The sequence below is a fragment of the Rhipicephalus microplus genome, chromosome X (assembly GCF_043290135.1).
Source record: "Rhipicephalus microplus isolate Deutch F79 chromosome X, USDA_Rmic, whole genome shotgun sequence".
Classification (NCBI taxonomy): Eukaryota; Metazoa; Arthropoda; class Arachnida; order Ixodida; family Ixodidae; genus Rhipicephalus; species Rhipicephalus microplus.
Genome location: NC_134710.1, coordinates 484,936,365 through 484,960,632, shown reverse-complemented (window position 1 = coordinate 484,960,632; position 24,268 = coordinate 484,936,365). Strand labels below are relative to the sequence as shown.

The 24,268-nt window shown below is 45.7% G+C and overlaps 1 protein-coding gene across 15 annotated transcripts in view; it reads left to right on the top strand.

The window, feature by feature from the left end:
* LOC119160784 (uncharacterized) overlaps positions 1–24,268 on the top strand; it is a 708,235-nt gene that overhangs the window by 345,098 nt on the left and 338,869 nt on the right. For all 15 annotated transcript variants that reach the window (XR_012887742.1, XR_012887741.1, XR_012887743.1 and 12 more), the window contains 2 exons: positions 3,253–3,376; positions 17,210–17,333. Coding sequence is in view for 12 of the 15 variants with exons in the window: in XM_075880899.1 (XP_075737014.1) it covers positions 3,253–3,376; positions 17,210–17,333 (248 nt within the window). In the remaining 3 variants the exon portion in view is untranslated. The remainder of the gene's footprint in view (positions 1–3,252; positions 3,377–17,209; positions 17,334–24,268) is intronic.

The window sequence follows — 24,268 nt, the reverse complement described above, 5'->3', positions numbered from 1 at the left end:
ATCCACGGCGTCATCCACAACCTCAAAAAAGTGGCCAGCAGGTGTGACGTAGACCTGGTTTTTTCTGCCCCAGAAAAACTGGCTAGGTTGTGCAGGGCCGTGAATCCTGGTTCCAGGGGTGAGCGAGGCTGCAGAATCAAGCATCGGAAGAAGTACGTTCCATGCATTGAAGGGGTGGTGTACTCTCTACCCCTGTCCTGCGGCAAGTGGTACATCGGCCAAACAGGCAGGTGTTTAAATGAGCGGCTGAAAGAGCACGCTCACAACGTCTCGTCTATAGTTTCGGGCCACCTCGGCATTCATTGCCAAGACTGCGGTTGTGTCCCCGATTTTCAGCTTTGTACTGTCATTAGGCATCATCGGGACCAGATGATACGTGAAATTTATGAGGCTGCAGAAATAGAAAGGCTGGGCAGTGCATGTGTCAGCAGGCCTTCGATTGCGCTATCACAAAAAGAAATAGATTTTCTTCGGAACGTTAGCACACGTGTTGTTTATGGTGCGTTGTGGCGACGACTACGTGGTTGTTAGGTGGATTCTGTTTTCTTTGTTTTCTATTTTTCTCTCTTTTTTTTGTCAGATACTGCTCAAGTATATATTGCGCGGTTCTAGCAAATGAATCTTGTTGTAAGTCAGTGCCGCTGTCTGTCTCCTTCTTTTGCTTGTCCCTCGTTATTGGCGCTGTTTTTTCTGTGAATCATGTCGTACCAACTCGCCCAAGCAACCACGTTAACCACGTTAGATATAATTAGTTTTCTTGCAAGTTGCGCACTTTTAGCTCTGCAAGATGACTAAGTGAAAAACCTTAACCTTCCCCCCCCCCTCTTTTCATCCCTAAACTTCTGTAATTTTTGCTATTCATAGTTCATAATGCTTCAAATAAAGTGTATAGTGTAAATAACTAATGAGGAAGCACATACAAAATATGTAATGCACGTGAAAAATGTGCGTGACGTAAAAAGTCCATATTTCACCTACCCTAGTAAAGGTATACATACATTTTTTTATTATACAATAAAATATTGAAATTTAAACTAGATAATTGCATTTGTCATACTTTGGAAAAAATTTGGCCAAATTTTATGCAGATCCGAGCTTTAGAAGTACCCGAAAAAGGAGGGGCACTTTTGAAACTATGGCAAAATTTGTGTTTTGAAAAAAAACGAGTTTTGAAGTTAAAATTAAGTTTTCATTTATGAAAGATATCATTAAATCAGATGAAGTTTGCATACCAAAAAGAACAATCCTTCTTGTAGTGGCCACTACGACAAAAATACGCCAGCACCATGAGTTTGTCCCTCTCGGCTTTTTCGAGCCGACTCCTCGCAGACCTTTCGCTCACAGACAGGGCCATGAAACGCTTGCCAAACTTCCGCTTCATCTGGCAGAGCCTTGTGCCTACTGCAAGCTAGGAAGAAGTTCGACAGGACTGCAAAATCCAAACTAAGTCCAGTGTCATGCCATTTTGTGGCCATGTTTGTGCCACATACCGTCGTACATAATGGCAATGTCGTCCCTGCTAAGTTCTCTCACTGCGAGCTCTTTAGACCTCTCAAGATTGGCGCTGACGTCATCCATTGCCGCATCACGAACTTTCCGGCTGACGGGTGTGAATGACTTTTGATGCATTGGCTTTTGCAAGCCAACAACTGCCGCAAATCGGACCAGCTGTTCGTAGCCTAGTCCTACAGAGCGCGCCGCACAACGGCTTTCACTTGCGAGCAATGCCTTTTTTCATTCATAACGGAGATAATTACACGAGAAAAGCATTGTTCAGCTGCGCTGCTCGACAAGACATGGACCCCACAAATAGGTTTCACAGCACATACAGGCACGCAGCGGCCAATGGCGGTCACCGATTCGTACCATGTGATAAGCCAGTCACGGCGCTCGAAAAACGTGCAGAAGAGTGCTTTCTTTTATTACTTCTTGTGCTGCATCAGCGAGAGAAACTTGTTATTTGAAGAGTGAGGCTCGACTCTTCGACTCATGCGATCAACAATGGCGAGCGGCGGCGCATAATCGGCGGCAAGGTGCTCGAAGACTGCACACTTTCAACCTTTCAACAGACACATTATCCTCTTTAGATGCAATTTTAAAGCATTTTCAGTTAAGTCTCGATCTTTATTTCTTTTTTTTCATAGCAGTAGAGGTACTAATCTTATCAAAACAGGCGAAAATAAAAAATCGGTAATTTTGAAAAGAACTCGCGTTTTTCGACCCGCATCTCCCCTTAAAGCCGGCCACGTGTTACGTAAGGCATACACGTTACTGTGCGTATTCTGTTAAGACCACGTATTAGGTGCATAGCAAGTTCAAAGACCTTTCATGCGCCTGATTACTGATAGTTGAAAGCATAGTACCCATTGCACAGAATACAGCCATATACGAAAGCTTCACAAAGCTATTGATTACATTGTAGTAATCCATAATTAAACATCTAGAGTAACATATAATCAAAAGTATTCGCTAAGTGGTTGAAGTATGTACCAAGGCCAGGATATTTCTATCGCGTTCAACTCTTGAAGGCGAAACTATAACGTTCCTCAATTTTTCCTGCTTCCTATCCTTCGTGCTCCCACCGTACTCAATCCCTTTGAGCATTAAAGATTGCGAATGTCACTTGTGGTAGTTAAATTGTCTCAAGGTGATGTTTCATGTTCTTAGCTCGTATACAAGCATTCGTAGCTACAGTTGAAAGGTTTTATTCAGGTAAAATGCTAAAGAAGACTGCAATATAAATCCAGCTGATGTAGACACTTAATGAGTATTACAGCGGATTCATCTACTAAGCGATGTATCTTACTTGGCATGTACCATGTCCTCACACTAACTATGAATTTGAAATGCTAAATGTGATGAACAAATGGAAATTAACAATTGATAATCTACGTGTATTGTCTAAAACTGATATTTTCAATTAAATGTGCTAACATGAATACTGGGTGATTTTTGTAATGGTTACTTAGTTTCATTCGTTCATACCTTGCTTTGTTATGAATGGTGTTGTATGTATTTCAGGATTGATATTTTATTTTTCGCTGTCATGGCCCACATGTGCCTTCTTTTTGTATTGTCACTTCTCGCTGCTTGTATTGTTTTGTAATTTCGTAACCTATATATTTTTCTGGGTGAAGGGGCCAGTCAAGCTGTGACAGCTAGCTTTTATCCTTTCACACCGATCCACATATACAATGTTTTTTTCATGTATTTGTCTCATGTTTAAACAAACTCAAACTTTGTTTTGTGCAGATTCTTTTCCGGAGTGCCTGCAGCTGCTGCTCCAGAGCCACACGACGCATTCTGAAGTTCAACTGGCCATCCTCATGCTGTGCATCCTCCAGTGGGAGGAGCTGTCCCACAGTGAAGATGAGAGGTGAGCTTTGCTATCTTTAAAAAAAGTCATAGCATACTCACGGAGTGGATCATGATGAGTGGGGTGAAGCTTCGAAGGGTTTTATCGGCAAACCAAGAATCATCTGCTTGCCGTGTCCGTCCCTCTGTCGGTATGTCTGTCCATCTGTCTGTTCGTCCATTTAGTGAACACTCCAAGTATCCCCATCTCTCATTTTTTTATCATATATCCATCATATAGAAGTACTGCCATCTAGCGAACATTCCAAAGACTAAAATGAGAGGTGACTACTACATATAGAAGACGCACGACCCACGCCTTCTGGAGCTTTGCCCCCAAAATACAAAAAGAGAGGAGACAAGAGAAATTTTGTATACAAGATTGCCTTATCACCAGTCTGAAGACGTGTTAACCAAGCACCGGTGATGCTGAAGAACAAAGAAGTTGAATTGGTTTAACTGATGTTGTTCTCTTACATTTCACACAGGAGCATTTCGTGCGAGCTGTTATTCGAAACACATTTGTGATTTGTGGGGTGCCAGATTGTGGGCTCTCGAAACGTCGAGCGCCACGCCACGCTCTTGGAGTGAAAGGACACAGCAGCAAGGTCTGTACAAACCAAACAATAACATACATTTATTTAACTAATTTACAACGACGATACTGTCTGCCGAATCGATACATCAATCATTATCAATACGCTAGGACATCCGTACACATTATATTACCATACACTCCAGGGCTACACAATAACATGACAAATACAATAACACGACAAACACACTAACATGCCCAAGACGGCGTCGCCAACACTTGACTTACCACGAGGGGCCCTGACGTGCGGCCCGCAGTGCCACGCTTTGAGGACCCTCGCTAGAGACCCTCGAGACCACGCTTAGAGACCACGCTTTGAGGACCCTCGCAACTGCGACGTGCAAAAGAGACTTGCTCAACTCTCGCCCGCCACCAAGGCTTGCTTCCGCTAGGGGTCACTGCTGGCGCTACCACTATACAAACCATGATTATGATAGTGGTATTCAACGTGAACACGCCATCTATCGCCTGGTGGTTGTCACCCCGAAATGCGGCTTTTGGGCTAGACACGTGCGCCACGTGGCGCAAACAACTTTACAGGAGGTGTCAGCACCCTCACATTCCCCAATCTTATTTCAAACCATATTCTGAAAAACAAAGATATCAGTTACACAAGCTCTAAAAAAAATTAAACCCCTGTCCATTCATAATGTCCGTGCACCACGACACCACTGCCAGTCGACACTGCTACACTGTCCAGCTAGACTTCACCTCAGTACCTGTCCCACAACAGCAATGTTGCCGTTGGCGCGACGAACCGTCACTAGCGCCAACACATCTGCCGGTTGCGACCAGCACTCACGAGGGCGCCTGACTGCAGGCAGTTGCGCAGGTCCGAGGCATGTGCATCGCCCGACCTCACGACCGCATTCCTGGCCAGCAGCGCTGACAGTGTGCAGAAGACAGCCAGCTGTGGATTACAACACTCCCGCTGTGTAATTTCAGAAACTTTTGAAAGAACAATGGAGCAGGGCCTAAGGAAGGGAGCTTCGGGCTTTTCGCTCACATGATACGATGGTCAGTACTGCTAGCTAATACATCGGCGGCGGCTAAGACGCCATCAAAATAAAACAAAAATCACTTTTCTTAACTCGTGCATCGCAAGATAAAAAAAAAATTGAGGGAAGTAACCTGCAACACCTCAAGGCCACGATCTTTCTGGTTGTGCCACATGCGACAGGCGGCTGCACAGAGCCTTAGGTCTAATGAGTCGCTCGGCAACAACTGGCATCCACCCAGCACCCAGCCTAGGCACAGAAGAGCCAGCCGCGAGGAGACATTCACTCTGTGAGGTGGCCCTATCGCTTGCCGCACACAGCAACTTACCGAGCGATCGGTGTCCACTGTCCCGAAGGGTGTAGCGATGCTACGGCGTCGAGCTGCAATACCAGACAGCAACGACGCCCGGCTCTCTGAGCCCAAAGAGATAGAAGAAGCTATTTACAAAAAATCGGACCACCCACGGGGCTTCCGTACTCACTCGCTTCTGGCCTGGCCTACAAACCACGTGCTCTAAGCCTTGCTCACTTCAGAATGATGATTGCATGGCTCTTGTCCCAACTGAAACAATGTTCTTGAAAACCAACAAAAAAACTTGTGAAGAAAGTAAAAATAAAAACTTAACCTGCCGACAAGCTCAAGCACGTCACAAAACCAATCTTTTCGCTTCTCAACAAAGCACACCGCCGACACTAGCAAAGAAGTCCCCTCCTAGGCCTACTCTTCCGTGGCTCTAACAAAAGCTTGCACCAAACCGCGACAACTGTCGTCTGATGCTCCAAGAGCCCCACGTTGGGCGCCAGTGTGGGGTCTCAAATTCGTGAGCGAGCGCCACGCTCTTGGAGTGAACAGACACAGCAGACGTGGTCAGTACCAAACAAAACAACACATACATTTATTTAACTAACTTAGATGATGATATCGTCCACCGAATTATTATACATCAATTGTAATTAACCCGCTAAGACATTCTTACACAATAACATGACAAACACAATAACACACCCAGGGCGGCGTCGCCAAGGCCTGACTTACCACGAGGGCCCCCGACGCGCAGGCCGCAGTACCACGCGCCGAGGACCCACGCTAAAGACAACCGTTTGCGCCAACCACCACGCGCAGAAGAGACTCGCTCAACTCTGGCTCGCCACCAAGGCTTGTCTTCCGCCAGGAGTCACCGCTCGCGTACACAACGCCACCTATTGCTCGGTAGTTGCAACCCAAAATGCGGCTTTTGGGTGAGACACGTGCGCTACGCGGCGCAAACAACTTTACAGGAGGTGTCAGCACTCCCACAAGATAAAAGTAATGTTTTCATGATTTTTGCTTATATGACGTGTCGTTGGTTCAAACAAGGGAAATTCATGGTTAATCTAGGTGAGGAAAGGTGCTTATTTCAGTAGCTGAGCATGATGCAGCATTGTTGCAAGGGGGGTGGGATGATATAAGAGAGTAAAAAGCAAAATGCACCTTTGCAAGGTAAGTTGTTCCAAAGTACCAAAAACAAGGTTGGTGTACTTGTCTCCCCATTTTAAAAATCGATGGGGGCACTAAGAAGGGAACTTTTACATTGCACCTTTTCATTTCATTAGGAGAAAGGCCTGCCGAACGATGGGTGGAGAGCCTATTGCCCTTCCCAGCTTGAATGTGTTGTCATGTCATGGTGAAATTTTCTGAACATATTTCAGCGCCTTGTGTGAAATCACTTTCCGCTTGATGAAGAGCAGTGTAGGTTGTGGATCGACAGTATGAATTGGGAAAGTGTCTCAATATCTAACTTTTTATGAGAGCGGAAAAAAAACAAGCGTCCTTGTATGGACAACTCACCGTAGCATTGAAACATATAAACATTGATTGTTAGAGCATTTACTCAATCATTACAATGTTTGTCATGCTTTTAAAATCTGCTTTCTATGTCTGCGTTAGCTTTTGCATGCGAACAATATTTTGATATTACACAGATAGCACTGGTTGGTAAATAAGCAGAACCGTGTAAGCTCTGTACTCTAACATCACCTGTTTAGGTTCACATTGTGAAGCAGCAATGTTCAACCCGAACCACTTAAAAAGAATGCAATGCCTCTGTCTAAGAAAGAATGACGGCATTGCAGTTTAGTGTACCATGCATCGCAACCCCAGAAAAAGCGTTTTCATTGTCTTATGACTTGTATGATATGCTGCTATTATCAATAAAAACTGCTCTCTTTTTTTTTTTTTGGTCAAAAACTGCCTACTTGGTGATATTAGAATGGCATTCTTGCTGATGATATCAGAATGGCATGCTTGCTGGAACAGTTCTCGCTAGAGCTGTGCTAATGGGAAAATTTTGGGTGCGAAGTGAATTTGAATGTCGGAGCGTGAATCAAATCTAATGTTTTTGAATATTTTAAATATATTTCTAGAATATTTTTTGAATAGTTCAGAATGAAATTCTCCAAAAAAAAATGTTGGAGGGGATTCCTAACTATATTGTCATGAGATATAGTATCATTAAAGTTGATAAGACTGCATCATAAAGTTGATGAGATGCTTGGGCTAGTTGGTGATTGGGAATAAACATATTTGCACAGCACAAGACTACGAGTAGTTACGACGTAACTACAGAAGAGACAAGGACTACTCGTAGACACGGACTACTCGTAGACAAGGACTACGTCGTAACTGCTCGTAGTCTTGCGCTTTGCAGATATGTTGATTATGAAAGTGTGTTTTTTTTTTCGTTAGGTTGATGAAGAGCTTGCAGGTTAGTATGTCATAGTCTTATCAAGAATGAGACAATGCAAAAACTGAATTGTGTTTATGTACACAATATGATGCAGCCAAAGTGTTAAGGACAACACTTTACACGTGAAAGGCAAAGGTGCCATTTCCTCATCCTCTCTTTTCTTTCAACTTCTCTGGAAGTCCAACTGGTGTAGCAGACAGGGGTGTGCTCGCTTCGAGTCCGGAGTTCCACATCTGCCTTATAGACATCAATATACAAAAACATTTGAAGTTTTGGATGCTGAATTTGGTGTCCAATTTTTCGGACTTTTTGCCCAAGTTTAAATTCTAAAACAGCAGCAATCGAGTCCCCACTTCTCCCACATTTATTATCGCACTGTTAGAACCAGTGCATTCTCGAGTTAATACATTTGCGACTGTAGCAGAGCCAGAAAGGCAGCTTTGTTGCAATACGGAATTGTACTAAGGAGAAGCATTTCTAAATTTTGTAGAAGTCATTTTTAATTTCACGGTGACTGCATTTGTCTTGGGGAAGCTCGAATAGTTTGAATAGTAAAAATTCCAGTGTAAATCGAATAGGATAGCAAGCACTATCTGAAAAGTATTTGAAATTTTAAATATTCATCCACGCCTAGTTCTGACATATGTTTTTTAAATACTTCTCTCTGCTAAACAATAGTAAAGAGTATTTTGAGTGTAAATAATTCAATGAACTTACATACGTTCGTGAAAGGCATGTTTCAAGTTTAAATGCAATTATCTGAAACTGATCATAAGCTGTAATGCATGCGCACACGTCATGCTTGGTGCTTTTGTTTCTGACTAGCAGCAAAAGCCATGCTCATGTTAAGTAAATTTTTATTCCAAAGAGTTGCTGTGAAAAAAAAAATGGAAGATGCCACTTCATTCTAAGGAGGCTGCATCAGAATGGTCGTTACATGCGGATTAATATACACCTATACGTTCATTGCAAATACTTTGAAATTTTCAATAATTTAAATTCAAATCGAAGCGAATTTGAATACTCTACTATTTGTTTGAATATTCGCACAAGCCAACAAATTATGGCAACTGTGCACTAGTGGTGCTGAGCTTAAAAAAATAAAAAGGGTTTCCTTGTCTCCTTTTTTTTTTCTTTCTTTTCTTTCTTGTATCTCTTGAATGGTTTCCTTCCATTTATTTATCTCTCTTTCTCTTCCTTCTTTTCTATCAGTTCCTCCTTTTTGTCATATATTTATCTCTTTTTCCGCGTCCTGTTTCTTTTTGTTTCGGGCATGTGCTGCGTTTTCTCTCTTTCTTTTGGGGTGGAGGAGGTCTTGTTTGATTCTCTCTACTTCTGTTGCTTTTCTCTATTTCTTCTTTCTTTCACGAGTTTCATGTGCTCCTCTCCGCCAGGCAGAGTTTTCATTTAACGCTCGCATCTGAAGTACTTAGTTGTGGGGCTTCCCAATGCCTGTGGCGCATACCCACCTGAGGAGTTTTGCGTGACAGAGCACAAGCTTTCAATAGACAATTTTGTGCAGCTGGTTCGCCCATTCAAATATAGATGGCACCACAACACCGTGGATGTCTCCTTACCATTGCCGTTTTTCTGCCGTAGCCTTCTGCTGCACTGCTGAACAACCGCTTCATGTCTTCTGTTTGGCCTTCTCGTAGTGTCTGCACGCACGCGAGAAAAAGCGAAGCAGACGCTATGGGGATGTCGAGCAAAAGACTCGACACGGATGTTCAGCATTGCTGCAGAAAGCCACTGCAGAAAGACGGCATAACTACAATAGGCTAGAAAAGTTGAGTGCCGTATAGAGGTGATGTGATATGTAGTATTGAATAAGTATTCAGCAAGGGCACAGTCAAAGGAACTGATTGGGGGACAACCTCCTTCAAAAGACTATTCCAATCATGGCATTTCTTAGAAAAAACTAATGTTTATATATATTAATGTGATAGCTTTTTTTTTATGACCTTTAAAGCGATCATCGTTACGGGCTGACCTGTATGTAGGATCAAGAATATATGTTTCCTTTCTTGGGCGTGTTGCTCCAATAAAAATTTTGAAGTGTGTTGGGCATAGCTTACCTGCCAAGACTCCCGGATTTAGACCGTTTCTTCCGTTTGTATGGTTGTCATGAAAATCTCACGTGAATAGAAATTTCTGTGCTTGATCTGGCCACATTGACAAAAAAGCAGCTCAATTCACTCCAGGCTTTTCGAACCTACCTCATTTCATTATAAATGAATTTAAGAGGTGTTCATCTAGACGTACAGTAGAATCTCAGTGATGCGAGACCGTGGCAGATACGAATTCATGAAATTCTTCAGCGAAATTCCACTATGTCTATTGGGCCTAAATTCGAATGTTTTGAACACATTTCTTAATCGCGGCGGGTGATACGAACTTTAGTATGGAAATCGTCAAACGAAAGCCGAGTGCAGCGTACTCGAAGCTTCGGAAGTACGCGTGCGACCGGTGCACGCACTGTCTTCTACAGTGTGCGAGATTGTCGTTGCCACAACCGCTGTCGACAAAACCGTGGTCGCTTTTGATGCGATCATGTAAGGCGACGACGTAACTGGCAGAGTCCCGAAAGTGTGTGTGCGTCCAACACTCAACCAGTTAAAGCAACGCTGCTTTCTACAAACTCTGCAGACTAAACCGCAGCAGATGCGATCGTATACGACATAAAACGACTTAGTTTTAAAGGCGTGTGCACAGTCAAGCGCATGCGGATTGAAAAATGAACTACCATTTGCCGCAACCGCCACACACAACATCGTGGTCGCGGCGACGCGATAGCGATCTTCGAGCTTCGAGGGCACGCAGTAGCGATCTACGAGCTCCGAGGGCACGCAGTGGTAGACTAAAGGCTGTAAATACGTTAAAAAATGCCACAGTCTTGCCGCAAGGGCAAAGCAATGAATGCGACAGCAACAACTTGGAATGTCACACTGAGAACGGCAAGCAGATGGAAACGCACAGCGCACTGCTCACGCACAAATGACGTATGAAAACAATACACACAAGACGAGAGTGAACTAACAACGTTTACTGCTCGACACGTAACGTGCTGTTTAAACAATATAAAAAGCGGTGCTCGATACATAATCTCAGGTACGGATGAGTACAAACAAGTGTCCCAGTTATACCTCACTGTTTGTGAAGAGCCCGCTCTTTTCGCAAACGGGGCCTGTGCATAGACCGAAGATACCTTTGTGGCCCGGCAATTAATGCAATTGTTCCAGTGAAAGCCGAAGGCACACGATTCTCCCCACCGAAAGATAAGCGCGCGCGCACAAGCGTGACACCCCCACCCCCATTTCCCATGGGGCAAAGTACGTGCCGGAGATAAGCGCGCGTCGGCGCATTGCGATGAGCTGGGCACTGAGCGTGGGCGGCTTTTTTTCGATTTTAGAGTATTAATATATATAGATAAGTATACATATACGGTGAATGATGGCGGCAGCGACGGCAAAAAACCAGCCTAGACTTTCAATAACAAAGGGGGCAGACGCGTTTTGGCGTTCCTGTCAAAAGAATCTAGTGTGAAGCAAAGCTTGGACTCGCACTTTTGCGGCAGCCAGCTGCGCCGTCCCGCCCGTTCACGTGTGTCCCAGTAAGACATACACGAACTGTTTTGAAGGAAATAAATTCCACTAGTTGTGTTGATTCTTTGAGACTCTCACCTTAGTGAAAAACTCTACCCTCGTGTGTTGGGCGACTCCTAGCCAGTATAAGACCGCAATGCTGATGTTGGCGCTTGTGATTGAGACCCCCTTCCCACCCTCTTTTGTTTTTCGCAATGTTTATTTTTGTTTTTTTTGTGCCGCGCAGCCTTCCCCTCTCTTCCCTCATTGCAGAAATCTCCCGAATTCAGAATCCTTGAACTTGGCAGGTATGGACTATCAAAAGGACGGACGGATGCGCAGACGTACGGACGGATGGACACACGAATGGTTGGATGGACGGACACACGGACAGACAAACGAACGCACGGATGGTCGTGCAAGTGGACGAAAGCAAGAACGAATAGACGGACGGAAGCACAGACGGACTGATGGATGATTCGCCCTATTTATCATCCTTTATTCCATGGATCTGCTGTGATTTTTTTATTTCTCTTCTCAACTTGCTCAATGATGTCAGGCTTGTCTTTCAGGAATATTGCTTACACTTCGTCGCTTGAAGTGGCTTACGACGCGCAGCATTGGCTGATGTGTTCGGCTCCATAGGCTCTATCACACTGTGATTACATCCACTACGAACCAATGCACACGATACACGAGGAGTGGACTAACAAATCGTCAAAACAGCCCCTGCCGAACAAAGTACCCACTGTCGGCGCCATGCCAAATGTAACTTCTATTTTGAGAGGGGCCGCTACCAAGCGAGCGCTCTCTATGAACTTTTTTTTCACTTTGGCAAAGGTATGCAATTGCTGAGGAAGTATCACTTTAATGTTTTTTTTTTCTTTTTTGAGTCGATAAGCAGACTGTTTTGTGCTTTGGTAATACTGTTATATTAAAAATTATGCATCGATTTTCATAATAACGTTCCCTATCCGTAGCTTGTCTCATTGCAGCTACACGGGTTCGGGCGAATAAGCCAACACGCTAGGTCTACAACAACACTTTATTTATTGCTGTAAGTTAGCAATAATGTGTGAATGTCGCATAGAGATACTACAGAAACAAGGGTAGACGCTTACTTCTTGGTCATTGTCGTGCTCGGCTCGCAAGGGGTTGTGGGTTCGACCCCCTTCTTCCTAGGCTGGCATCAGAGAGAGCGTCCGGTTGTCGGCACGCTGGTTTTATTTTCCACCCCGGTTTCTCTCTCCCTGATGAGAATACGTTCCCTCGCTGAGGGAGGAGAAACCCATTCTATGCGCCAGGAAAGAGGGATTGCAAGCGCAGGTCGCGGAGGTGTTTCATTCCTTCGCAAGAGGCTTTATTGACTCTCGAAGGGACAGTCATGTCCCCGCAACTAGGCTGTCGCACTGCCGTAAAAGGGAAAAGGAGGCTGGGCGCACGTGCTCCCCCACAAAGTCAGCTGGATATTGCATGCTTTTCTCTCAGACGTGATTCCATAATTCAAATTGGTGGTACCGTAAATGCAAACATTTGCGCATTGGTAGCTGCATTGTTTCTGCGGCTGCTGCATATGGCCACGATGTGGCCACGCTGCATGCTTGGGATCACCCTGAAAATAAGCTCCACGTTTAAAGCAGGAAATAAAAAGGACATGCTCAAGGTCCTGAGATGTGTTGACGAAGGGGCGAAGCTTCTTGCCCCCTCATCCTTTCCCCCTGCTTAGCTATTAGGGCATTAACTGGTACGAAAGGAGAGAGAAAGCACTTAAAGTGTGTGACAAATGCCTGCAACTCCATTTGTTTGTGACAGTTTCTAAAAGTTATGGTGCCAGTCTATTTGTGTGGCAATAAACTCCCTTGGTTTTGTGCATATTATTTTCAGACCTTCTCTTCTGCTTTTCGTGTCTATGATTCACTAATCATGAACTGTCAAGTTGTCTCCTCACTTGCTCATCAATGTAATTCCATCAGCCAATCGCAGGCTACTAAGATACTCTTCGTTAACTCTTATCCATTACGGTTACTCTTCTCAATCTAGGGACCTGAAAACCTCTTGTAAACACGTGAATAGCATTAGAGAGATCGCGTCTCCCAAACTTACAGCCTTCTTTATTGGGATTCTGTTGTTTTCTTTATAGAGGGCCATGGTGGCTGTGCATCCACTGCAGATTTCTTCCTATGTTTTTTTATAGGCTTCGTTAATGCCCTGGTTCCTCAGTGCATGCATGACTGCTAATATTTTGAGGAAATCAAATGCCTTCTCATAATGAAGCCGATCGATTATTTAGGAAAGTGCTGCAAGACCCCTTTAAAAAACTTTGTCCTGCATGGTACAGTCGAGCCGACATATAATGGCCCCACTTGAAATGGACTTTTGGTTAAAATGAACAATACATGTGGGACTGTGGAAATATACATTATTTCAGTGGCACAAAATCGCACTTACAGTGAATGTCTCAGTGCCTTGCCGATGGGTTATAGTGAATAGAGTCCGTACTCCAGCGACTCTCTGAGACACCACTTTCAACTACCAACAAGCCATCCACAATTTTTATTGTTAAATGCCGACCCTGCGTTCTCAGTCTTCTGGTTGTGGCTCTCTCAAACCGTTTTTTTGTTATGCACCCCTGTGTCTTTTGACTCCCTGCTTCTTCGAGCATCGTCAGGCTGGTGTGGGCAGATAATCGGCAACATCGTTGCGTGCTTGTACTAGTCAGCTGTGTAGGTATCTTGTCTGCATTGGTGTCATATTGTTCCAGTGCACGCACTTGCACTGACTCACTGGCTTGAATAATTAGTGATTCAATGCATGTTTAGGGCATGTTCTCGCTCATAGGATTTTGCACTCTCATCAGCTTGCCTTTTCCATGCATACGGAAGTGTGAAAACTGCTGTCACAAGAAACAAATAGCAAATTATCGAAGTCATTCAAAGCCCCACCAAGTTCAATATGTTGCGATACATTCTGCGTGACAGCCGTTACCACCCTTTCGTACACGTGCATTCGAACGGAGTGGGAAAAGGCCCTAAATTTTCTCGCTTGTTAACAGCTGGCACCACAATGCGATTCTCTGAACTCTCTGACCCCTGCATACGCAGGCCACTGTTTCAACTTTTCTTACATGTGAGTTATTTATTTATTTCATCATACTGCATGTCGAGGTTGCTGGCCCAAAGCAGAAGGGGCATACATAGTATAAAAGAACTACAACGTGAACAAGTGTATCTAAAATTTACTCGTTCATAAATAGGCTTAGTGCACAAACTAACAATTACATGTATAAGCAGCACAAAAATAACGCTATCATAGCTAAGTTCTAAGTTGTGCGAAAAGCCAATACAGCAACCAACACATCAGAAAACAAAACACTGGTATCATTGATTCACTGACAAATATTCTTCCAGACAGTGGTGGAAATCTTGTGCTTGAATGACGAACTCTGGGAGCTTATTTGATTCCCATATTGTTCTCGAAAAAAAAAAAAAAGAACTCTAACTGAAAGCAGCTGTGTGAGCAAATATAGGCTTCAAAGCCTGCTTGCATGCTTCATGGGCCTATCAAGCAAGCTATCTGAGTTATGTTTTTTCTGTGTGTTCTGACTCGGTCGCCTTCCCGCCGTTCTCACAATTCTCAGAAATGTGCTTCCCTCTCTTTCCTCTTTATTGCAACACCTTCGTCTGTCTCAACCGCTCTGTGTCACTGGCCTTGCTGGCTCGAATTCAGAAGTTTCTTTTTCTTATTATAAATGGGCTCACGGCAGTTCTGTGTCCCTGCTTGTCTGTCGCACATACACGTCTTGCTCACTGTTGGTGTATTTGTGCAGTCAGGATAGCAGATGGAAGCCTGCCATGCTAGCAGATGGAACGAAGCGAAAAGTACTGGAAAAGTATTGCCAAGCGAGCCATTCTAACCGAACTATCTCAAGTTGATGAAAACTGGCAAGTTGGTTAAAAAAAACAGAATGCGCTAGTCAACTATATCAGCAATCCTAAAAAACAAGGAAAAAATAATCAGTGCCGATGCCAACTCAACAAAATGTCTGTGGAGTGCTACCTGTGCAGACATGGAGGACATATGACTGAAAACTAGGCTTGTGCAAATATTTTAATGCTTCGAATATTCAAACGAATAGTAGAGTATTCAAATTCTTTTCAATTCAAGTTTAAATTTTTGAAAATTTCAAAGTATTCGCAATCAAGAAATAAGTGTATATTATCGCCATGCAACTCTTTCTAAAGGTGGTTTCTCTGTAGTGTAGGGGTGCAAACTGTGAAAGCAAAAATTCTTGGGAAATCTGCCTTGCCACGAAGCCCCACTTCAAGTATAAAGGGGCTCTGCAACACGTATTGAGTATGGTCAGAAAACGCTGCGGATAGGTAGTCGAGGCTACCGAGAACACACGAGCTAAATATTATAGTGCATAATGTGGCCTGCAATTCACAATAAAATCTCAAAGTCAGCAAAAAATTGCTCTTCTCTTTCAGCAAATCACACTACAATCTCGGAAAACCACTTGTCACAGCGAGAAGCTGCCACTTGTCTACGCGTACGTGCGCAATCGCACTGAAAGGCTGTGTATTCGAAGAAAACAAAAAGAGAGAAGGTACTCGACACAAGGCGCTCGTGATGTTTTTTTTTTTCCCTGTGCCATCCCACACTGCTTAGTTTAAGTTGTCTCATCGAGACGAGCGAAGAGAGAATGCAATTGCAGAGTGCGATAAATATTTGAAACTCCGCTCATACTGGGTGTATTCTAAAAAAACGTGCGGCGGCGAATTCGTGAAGCAATAAGCTTTTTTAGTGAATCCATTTCATTGTTACTTGGAAAAGTATTGCAGGACGCCTTAAATGAACATAATACTCTCAAATCAATTCATAGTTTTTTAAGCTTTAAAGCTTGTTATTCCGGCTTATGTGCTCCAAGTGTAATAAATTTTAGAATGCTACATATTTTTCAGGTTTTCATTTCCATCCTACTGTAAGTCAAATCCTGCAACTACTCAAAATCGTTTCAACTTCCTTTGAATGAGAAAAAAAAAAGGCTTTTGCACAGAGGCCTTATTTAGGTTATAAAAAATTATAATGCATTTTCAAGGCTTTGAAAGTGCTACAATTCTTGCAAATCTCAAAATTTTCAAAAATACTTGAATTTCTCTTTTTTATAATGCACATTGTCATACATTTCACAGTGCATTAATTGTGATGCCGTAAATGTAGCAAGTGGCAGACGTAATCTGGTCATCACTTAAGAATTGAGAACATCAGTAGCTTCTGCATTTTGTGGAGCTTCCAAACTGAGTTTATTCTAGTAACGTTGGGCGGCGCTGGTGGTGCTTCAAGTGGAAATGACATCCTACTTGCCCGTGCTTGAGCTTGTCTATTATCCTTGCCTATATCAAGCCAGCCCAGTCAACATTCTGTACGTCATAGCATATGCAAATTATGTTTGAATACATTGCTTTTTGTAAGAGGCTAGATGCCATTAGTCGGGAAAACTGTGTAGCAGAAAAGCACGCTTGCGAATTATGAAAGTCTTCTGTTTGCTATATATCTAGCCTGAGGTTGGTTGTCTATGCCAGGAGCCTCGACAAAGATCATGGTGCTGCTTCAAATAAACTGCAGACCATTCTTCTCACACTTGTACCATAAAAACACACTGCATTAAGGACTTTTTTGGGATAAAATAATAGCTATATTTTCACTTCCAAATTTGAAGGATGTGTTTAATTTGCTATGAACTTGGAGATATAGCGAACGAATCATGTGTCACGTCAGGTTCATTACAAACAGGCTTGGCTGCAGTTTGTTTACCTTGAGTGTTGTTGAGTGTTGTGGATATTGTATCTTGCAGTTGTGCCTGCCCTCTATCATTCATGTCATACTCAATGAATAAAGGCTAATCATGCATGGCTGTAGTGATCACTTTTAACCAGTTTTACTACTTCCTTCCAGTTCTGTGCCTGAGCCTGAGGGAGTGGAACAGCCACTGTGTTATGCCACAGCAATTGCCAACTACGTGCTCACCAATGGCTGCCAGAGCCTCCTGGTGCTTTCACTGGTCTGCAAAATGATACCGGTGGGGCAAAACAAGCTTTGTATGTAATCATTTGACACGAATGTTTGATCAGATATTCTGACTTAGTTCTGACAAAGGAGGACATTTTTAAAGCAAATTGCAATGAAGCATGCTTCTTTTTCTGCCCTGCCTTTTATATTCTCTAATATTTGTTTAGTGAAAAGTAATATCTTTTTTATAAATTTGTATTGCTATCTTACAGTTAATGAAAACCAGGAGAGAACAAGGCCAAGGAAGAAAAATTGAATATAATTGTGCTGTTTCAGTTGTATTGTAATAATTGTGCTATAAATGTGAACAAAGTAAGGTGGGCAAAAAGACAACTTGCCACTGGCAGATTTCGAACTTGTGCCCTTTGAAGGTCAGAAATTCGGACATGTCTTACAAGGAAAGCTGTTATGAGATCAAAACACAGGCCACATGCGGCGCCGTAGTTGTCCGCCACTGCTGCTGGTGTTGGTACCGAATATCTAAAAAAATGAGAAAAAAACCGAGTTAATAAAAAAATACCAAAGAATCAATAAGATTCGAACCCGGGTCCACTGCATGCCAGCCCGATATTCTACCGCTGAACCACGCCGGTGCTTGGGACTCCTTCACGAACTTGCCTTAGTCAGGCCTGATGTCAGGAAAACATTTGGGCTAATATGAGTTATAAAGCATTTTAACACATCAAAAGAACAACCAGGCATTACACAATCAGTGATCACACACTTGCGCCAACTGTGCCAAAGTGTGCCAAATCAGATTTACTGCACCATCCTGATATCATCAAAGGAAATTGTGCCGAATTCACCAAAGTCGGATTTGGGAATGTCTATCACCTGCAATAGCCACGCCGGCGCATCAATACATGTGCACCTTCTTCTCAAGGTCACCAAAGTCAAAATCACATACCTATTTTATAACGTTGAATAAACAGCAGTCGCACATATGTCCTAAATTCCACGATGTTATGTTTGGTGCTGACACAACTCTGATGTGCATGTCCGCTCAATGGCGAAACGCGCTTTCCGCAGGGGCTCCTGATGTCTACTCTAATCGGTAGCCTGAAACTGTGGCGGCGATTCATCAGGGGACGTCGTTTGTTCAAGGAACGCTGCACATAGTTTGTTTGAAGACTTGCACGGCATGTAATAAAGCAATTTTCACTAATACCTGCACGCATGCCGCCAGAATGTCTGTCACGTGTATGTCTGGACATCGCGATCTAATTTTCCGTGCTTCGCGTTTTCAGAAGAACACGTAAATGATGGGAACGCGCTGACACTGTTTCTCTAATATACATTATTCATAAATCATCATACAGAAAAGCTGTTCAGTAATTCCTTTCACCAGCATGTGCATCCATGTTTATAATCGCTGTGGCTGTAAAAGCCTTCACAGCTTACTGTTGATCAGCCTCTAATTCCTGAGACCTTCCACGGGAAGGTTTATGAAGATGTTGAGGACTGGTTAGCCCAGCATGAGCGAGTCACCAAAGCCAACCGCTGGCCCACTGAACAAAAGCTATCGCGCGTCTACTTTGCTTTGGCAGAAAGAGCTCGTACGTGGTACGAGAACCACGAGTCAACGCTGTCTTCATGGGAGGAATTTCGTCAGCGAATTCTCGGGACATTCGCAAACACCGACCACCGTGATTCTGCTCTGCAACTCATCGAGGCACGCATGCAGAAATCAAACGAGAGCGTAGCTATGTTTGCGGAAGACATGGCCCGCCTATTTCAGCGGGCTGACCCTGAGATGCCTGAAGGTAAAAAAGTCCGACATTTGATGAAGAATGTCAAGGAAGAGCTGTTTGCTAGTCTCCTACGCAACCCGCCAACAAGCGTAGTGGAATTCGTCAAAGAGGTTACGACAATCGAGCGAGCACTGCAGCAACCGCGCCGATACCATGATCAACTAAACAAAACATCTCCCAGCCTCTCTGCTTTGACTGTCGGTAGTGAGTGTTCTCTGTGCGAGTTCATTCGTGAGGTCGTTCGGGAGGAGATCCGAAACCTCCTTGTGACTCCGCAAGAAAATACCATGGCTTGCGTTGCAGAAGTTGTGCAGCAAGAGCTCCGCCAGGCATCAAGAGCTCCGCCAGGCATTTTCGTTGCTTGAATCGCTCTCAGACCAGTGGTCTGTAAGCTACGCATCAGCCGTCCGTCGACCCACTCCAGTGTCGTACAACTCGTCACCACTGGCTTATCATGACGTCAGCCAAGGGCCTTACAATGAGCCATGAGCCTCAGCTCCCAATCTGCCGCAGCCGTATCCACAGTCTAACATGCCTATGCAAACGTCGCCGACGTACACTTCGCCGACATCTTCATCTTGGTCGCAAAGGATGCCCACCAGTCGACCATTCATCCGTAAGACGGACTTGTGGCGCACCGTCGACCACTTTGCTTTCATTGCGGAGAAGCTGGCCATATTTTCCACAATTGCCCGTACCGTGACCGTAGACATCGGAACTTTCTACAAACCTCCCCTCATGCTTATTTCGTTAACCGCCATGACAGCAGTGCAGGCCCGCAAGCACAGCAACCCGATGTGTCGTATCTTCGACCCCGCTCTCCTTCACCTGCACCTAACTCACTGCAGCAGCGCAGTTACTCCGAGGTGGTCCGGGGCAGATCTCCTAGCCCTCGTTGGGGAAACTAAGAACAGCGACCTTTGGGGGGAAGGTTGCCGCCCGCCGAGATGCTATCACACCCCCAACATCTTCTCTACGACACGATACGACAAATGATACTAGGGATTGTACGACACACGATACTAAGGACGATACGACGTCACCGACATCAACGGAAATCGTAAGCGCCAATCTAGACATTTATATAGACGGACGCCCAGTAACAGCGCTGGTAGATACTGGTGCGGCCTTCTCTATTATCAGCCGTAAACTCGCCGACTGCCTAAAAAAAGTAAGAACAATATGGACGGGCTCAAACATTAAAACCGCAGGGGGTCAATTGGTGACGCCGACGGGCAAATGTACAGCTCGAATTAGTATCGGCATTTCAGATTTCGTCGCTACTTTCGTAATTTTACCGGAGTGCTGCAAAGACCTGATCTTGGGCATGGACTTCTTGCGTGAATACGGTGAAATTATCAACATTCCTGAGAGATTGGTTATGTTTTGGATGGCCCCAGATCAAGTTTCGAATGGGCCCTGTACAGACCAGTGATGTAAACCTTTGCGCGTCTTCGACGATGACGTTACCATCCCACCGCGGTCAAGTGCACTCGTGGCTGTTGCATGTGACACGTCGAGCGATTCTGAAAACATCGCCGAGCGAATTCCAACACTGCTATTCAGCCATGGTTTATCTATCGCAAGAGGCGTCGTGAGCATAAAATGCGGACACACGCACGTCCTTGTTACGAACATCAGCTATGAACGCTGGCATCTGACGAAGGGCTTCGCAGTCCCGTATATCGAAGAGCTCGCCGAGATGACAGACTGCCTAACTCTTGAGAAAGATAATTCAACTGATCTGCCCCCCGCACCTCTATCTGTTCATATTGGCCCAAGTTTGCTGCCGGCGCAGAAGCAAAGTATCATGCAGCGTCTTAAGAAGTTTGAAGATTGTTTCTTTTTGACGTCCATGTAGTAACGTGCCCGGGTAGCGCGGGCGCCGCTAGCCGAGCCAAAAGTGGGCGTGAAGCCCGCGAAGAATGACCCGACAACGCGTAGTTCACAAACAGCAAAAAGCCCCGTTTAATGCCCACCGATGCCTTTTATACAGAGTGGGGGCGCCACCTCCCAGTTACTAGAAGCAACAGGTGGCGTACTCTACATCCCTCCTTCCGGAGCTCTCAAACACAAGTGTTCCAAAAGAGCACCACCAAGAAACAGTCCTTGCAGCAGTCTCACAAATTCAGTCTCCGAGGTGGCACCACGCGCCGGCCATATCGTGTGTAACGGTGACCTGGCGATCCTGCAGCAGGTGCAGGAGCTGGAGTGTCCGATGCGTTACCGGTTGCTGCCCGCTGTGGTCCGGGAGACGGCGCCGATGTCGGGGCCGCAGGGTTGGGGATTCCCGTCTCATCTGAGGGGGCCGACTGAGGATTGCTGCAGGGGACAAGGTGTCTGCGGTTTCTCACTAGTATGCCACTGAGAGTCTGGACGATGTACGAGCGGAGTCTCTGAGCCGGGCTTAGGACCGTCGCCCTAGCCCGCGTGTCACGCACTCAGACTTCCTCCCCATCGTCGAGAGCACGAAGGTCATGCGCTGCGTGTCGGTTATTGTAGTCTCTCTGTTGTCTTCGTCTCTGGGCGGCATCTCTGTCATTGAATCCTTTCACCTGGGGCCAATCTGGAACAAGGCTTTGAGCCGCAGCTGGCACACGAGTTCGCATAGAGCGTCCCATGAGCAGTTGGGCTGGGCTGTAGCCAGACACGCCGGGAGTGTTACGGTATGCTAGCAGAGCCAGAAACGGGTCTGTGGCCTTCAGAAATAACTCCTTGATCGTGTGAACCATGCGCTCTGCTTCGCCGTTCGACTGCGGGTAGCGTGGACTGCTCGTGACATGCGTGAAACCGTATGTCTTCCCAAAGTCCTCAAAAGCTTTGCAGGAAAACTGTGGCCCATTGTTGCTGACAACAGTCACCAGGATGCCGTGTCGGGCAAATGTGCTCTTGATCGCAGAAATAACGGCTCCCGCAGAAGTGGACCGAAGTGTGAGGACCTCAGGGTACCGAGAACGGTAGTCGACAACCACCAGGAACTCTTGATTAGCAAAATGAAACAAGTCAATGGCCACCCTTTCCCACGGAGCTGATCGTGTCTCGGTCGCAATCATGGGCTCACAGCGTTGAACGCGTATAGAAGCACATGCTGGGCAGTTCTCTACGGCTGCTTTAACCTGGCTGTTGAGACCGGGCCACCACACGGAGCCTCGGGCCACCGCCAAGCACCGATTGACGCCTTGGCGACCATCATGTAGCAGGTTCAAGATGTCTCTGCGTAGTGCTGCGGGCACAACTAGGCGTCCGCCCATGAACAGCATGTTCTCGCGTACAGTGAAGTCTCCCCGGTGGTCCCAGTAACGCGTCATGTTGAGCGGCAGACTGTCTCATCGAGGCCACCCTTTCATACAGTATGCTTTCAGAATTGAGCACTCGCCGTCTGAAGTTTGGTGAGACCTGAAGTCTTCAAGACGTACGGCCAGGGTTGAAGGAAGGGCTGCCACGACCAGAGACACAAAAATTTCTGTGCTGTCCTCTTCGGACGTGGAAGAGCCTTCGGGATCCCTAGAGAGGGTGTCTGCCGTGGCCAGGTACTTTCCTGGAACATACTTGACTGCGAACTGATATCGCATGAGCCTTATGCGAAATCAATTGGATGCGAGGGTGCATGAGGTCCAGATCGGCGGAACCAAGCAACCTGACGAGCGGCTGATGGTCGGTTTCAACGACAAAGCTGTGTCCACGCAGGAATTCTTCAAACCTCTCAATAGCCCAAGAGACACCAAGCGCTTCTTTCTCAATCTGACTGTACCGCTGCTCAGCGGTAGTCAGTGCTCTTGACGCGAACGCGACAGCCCGTCGCTTTCCCGTCTGTTGCTCCTGCAAGAGAACCGCGCCTAGCCCGAACGAACTGGCATCTGCCGACACAAGGGTGGGTAGCTCTGGATTGTAGCTGGCCATACAAGCATTAGATGCCACCATTCCCTTCAATGTCTCGAAAGAGGTTGCTTGCGCATGGTCCCAGGTCCAGACCGCGTTCTTGTTCAACAGGAGCCGTATCGGTGTAGTGACGGCAGAGAGGTTCGGTAAAAATCTTCCAATGTGGTTCAGCATGCCCAGGAAACGATGGACGCCATGCGTATCTGTCGGCGGCTTCGTGTTCACAATAGCAGATACCTTGTCAGGGTCAGCCGAGATGCCACTGGCGCTCACCACTACACCAAGGAACTTGACGGAAGATACCCCGAAGGAGCATTTTAAGGCATTCAACGTAATGCCCGCTTGTTCTAACTTGCGAAGGACTGCTTGGAGTCTGCTGTCGTGCTCGGAACGGCTCCTGCTGAATACTAGAATGTCATCTACCATGTTCACACACCCTTCCAGGCCCTCTAGAATCCGAGACATTTGGCGCTGAAATACTTCGGGAGCGGACGTGATGCCGAAGGGCAGGCGGCGGTTGCAGTAGCGTCCAAACGGTGTTATGAAGGTAGTCAGCTCCTGACAGCTTTCCGATAGCCTTACTTGATGAAACCCCGATTTTGCATCAAGTTTCGAGAACACCGCGGCATTGCCAAGATGGCCAAGTACCTGGTCCACTGTGGGCATAAGGTGTCTCTCCCGAAGAACTACTTGGTTCAACTTCGTGAGGTCAACACAAATTCTGTATTCGCCATCGGCTTTGGGTGCCAACACAATACCAGCACACCACGGGGTTGGCACTGTGACTCGCCGGATGACCCCGTCCCTTTCCATGGCATCTAAGTCCTTCTTGACTACGCCTTCAAGGGGAATAGGGATGCGCCTAGGAACGCTGAGAGAAAATGGAATCGCTCCCGGCTTGATACGAATGTGGTATTCTTCAGGCATCTCGCCAAGTCCTGAGAACAGCAAAGCTGCGGCCTTGTCTGATGTTGGGGGCCTATTCGGAGCTTCTGCATCTTCCACGGTGTCAACAAACTCGACGACTCCCAGGTCCACTACCGCCGAGTACCCCAGCAGAGGAGAGTCAATGTCTGCTACAACGTACGTTTTGCATACCGACCGGCCTCGCCACGACAGGGTAGCGGGAAACATCCCAAGGAACCTTAGGGGGCAGCGGCCCGGCCCCATCAACCGTTCATTATCGTGTTTGTCAAGGTCTACTGGGCACCTGGCCAAGCTCGGAGGTACGACCGAAACGACCGCCCCAGTATCCACTTTGAATTGAAGGGGGCGTCCGTTGACATGAACAACAACGTGCCAGCGTTCTGTTTGC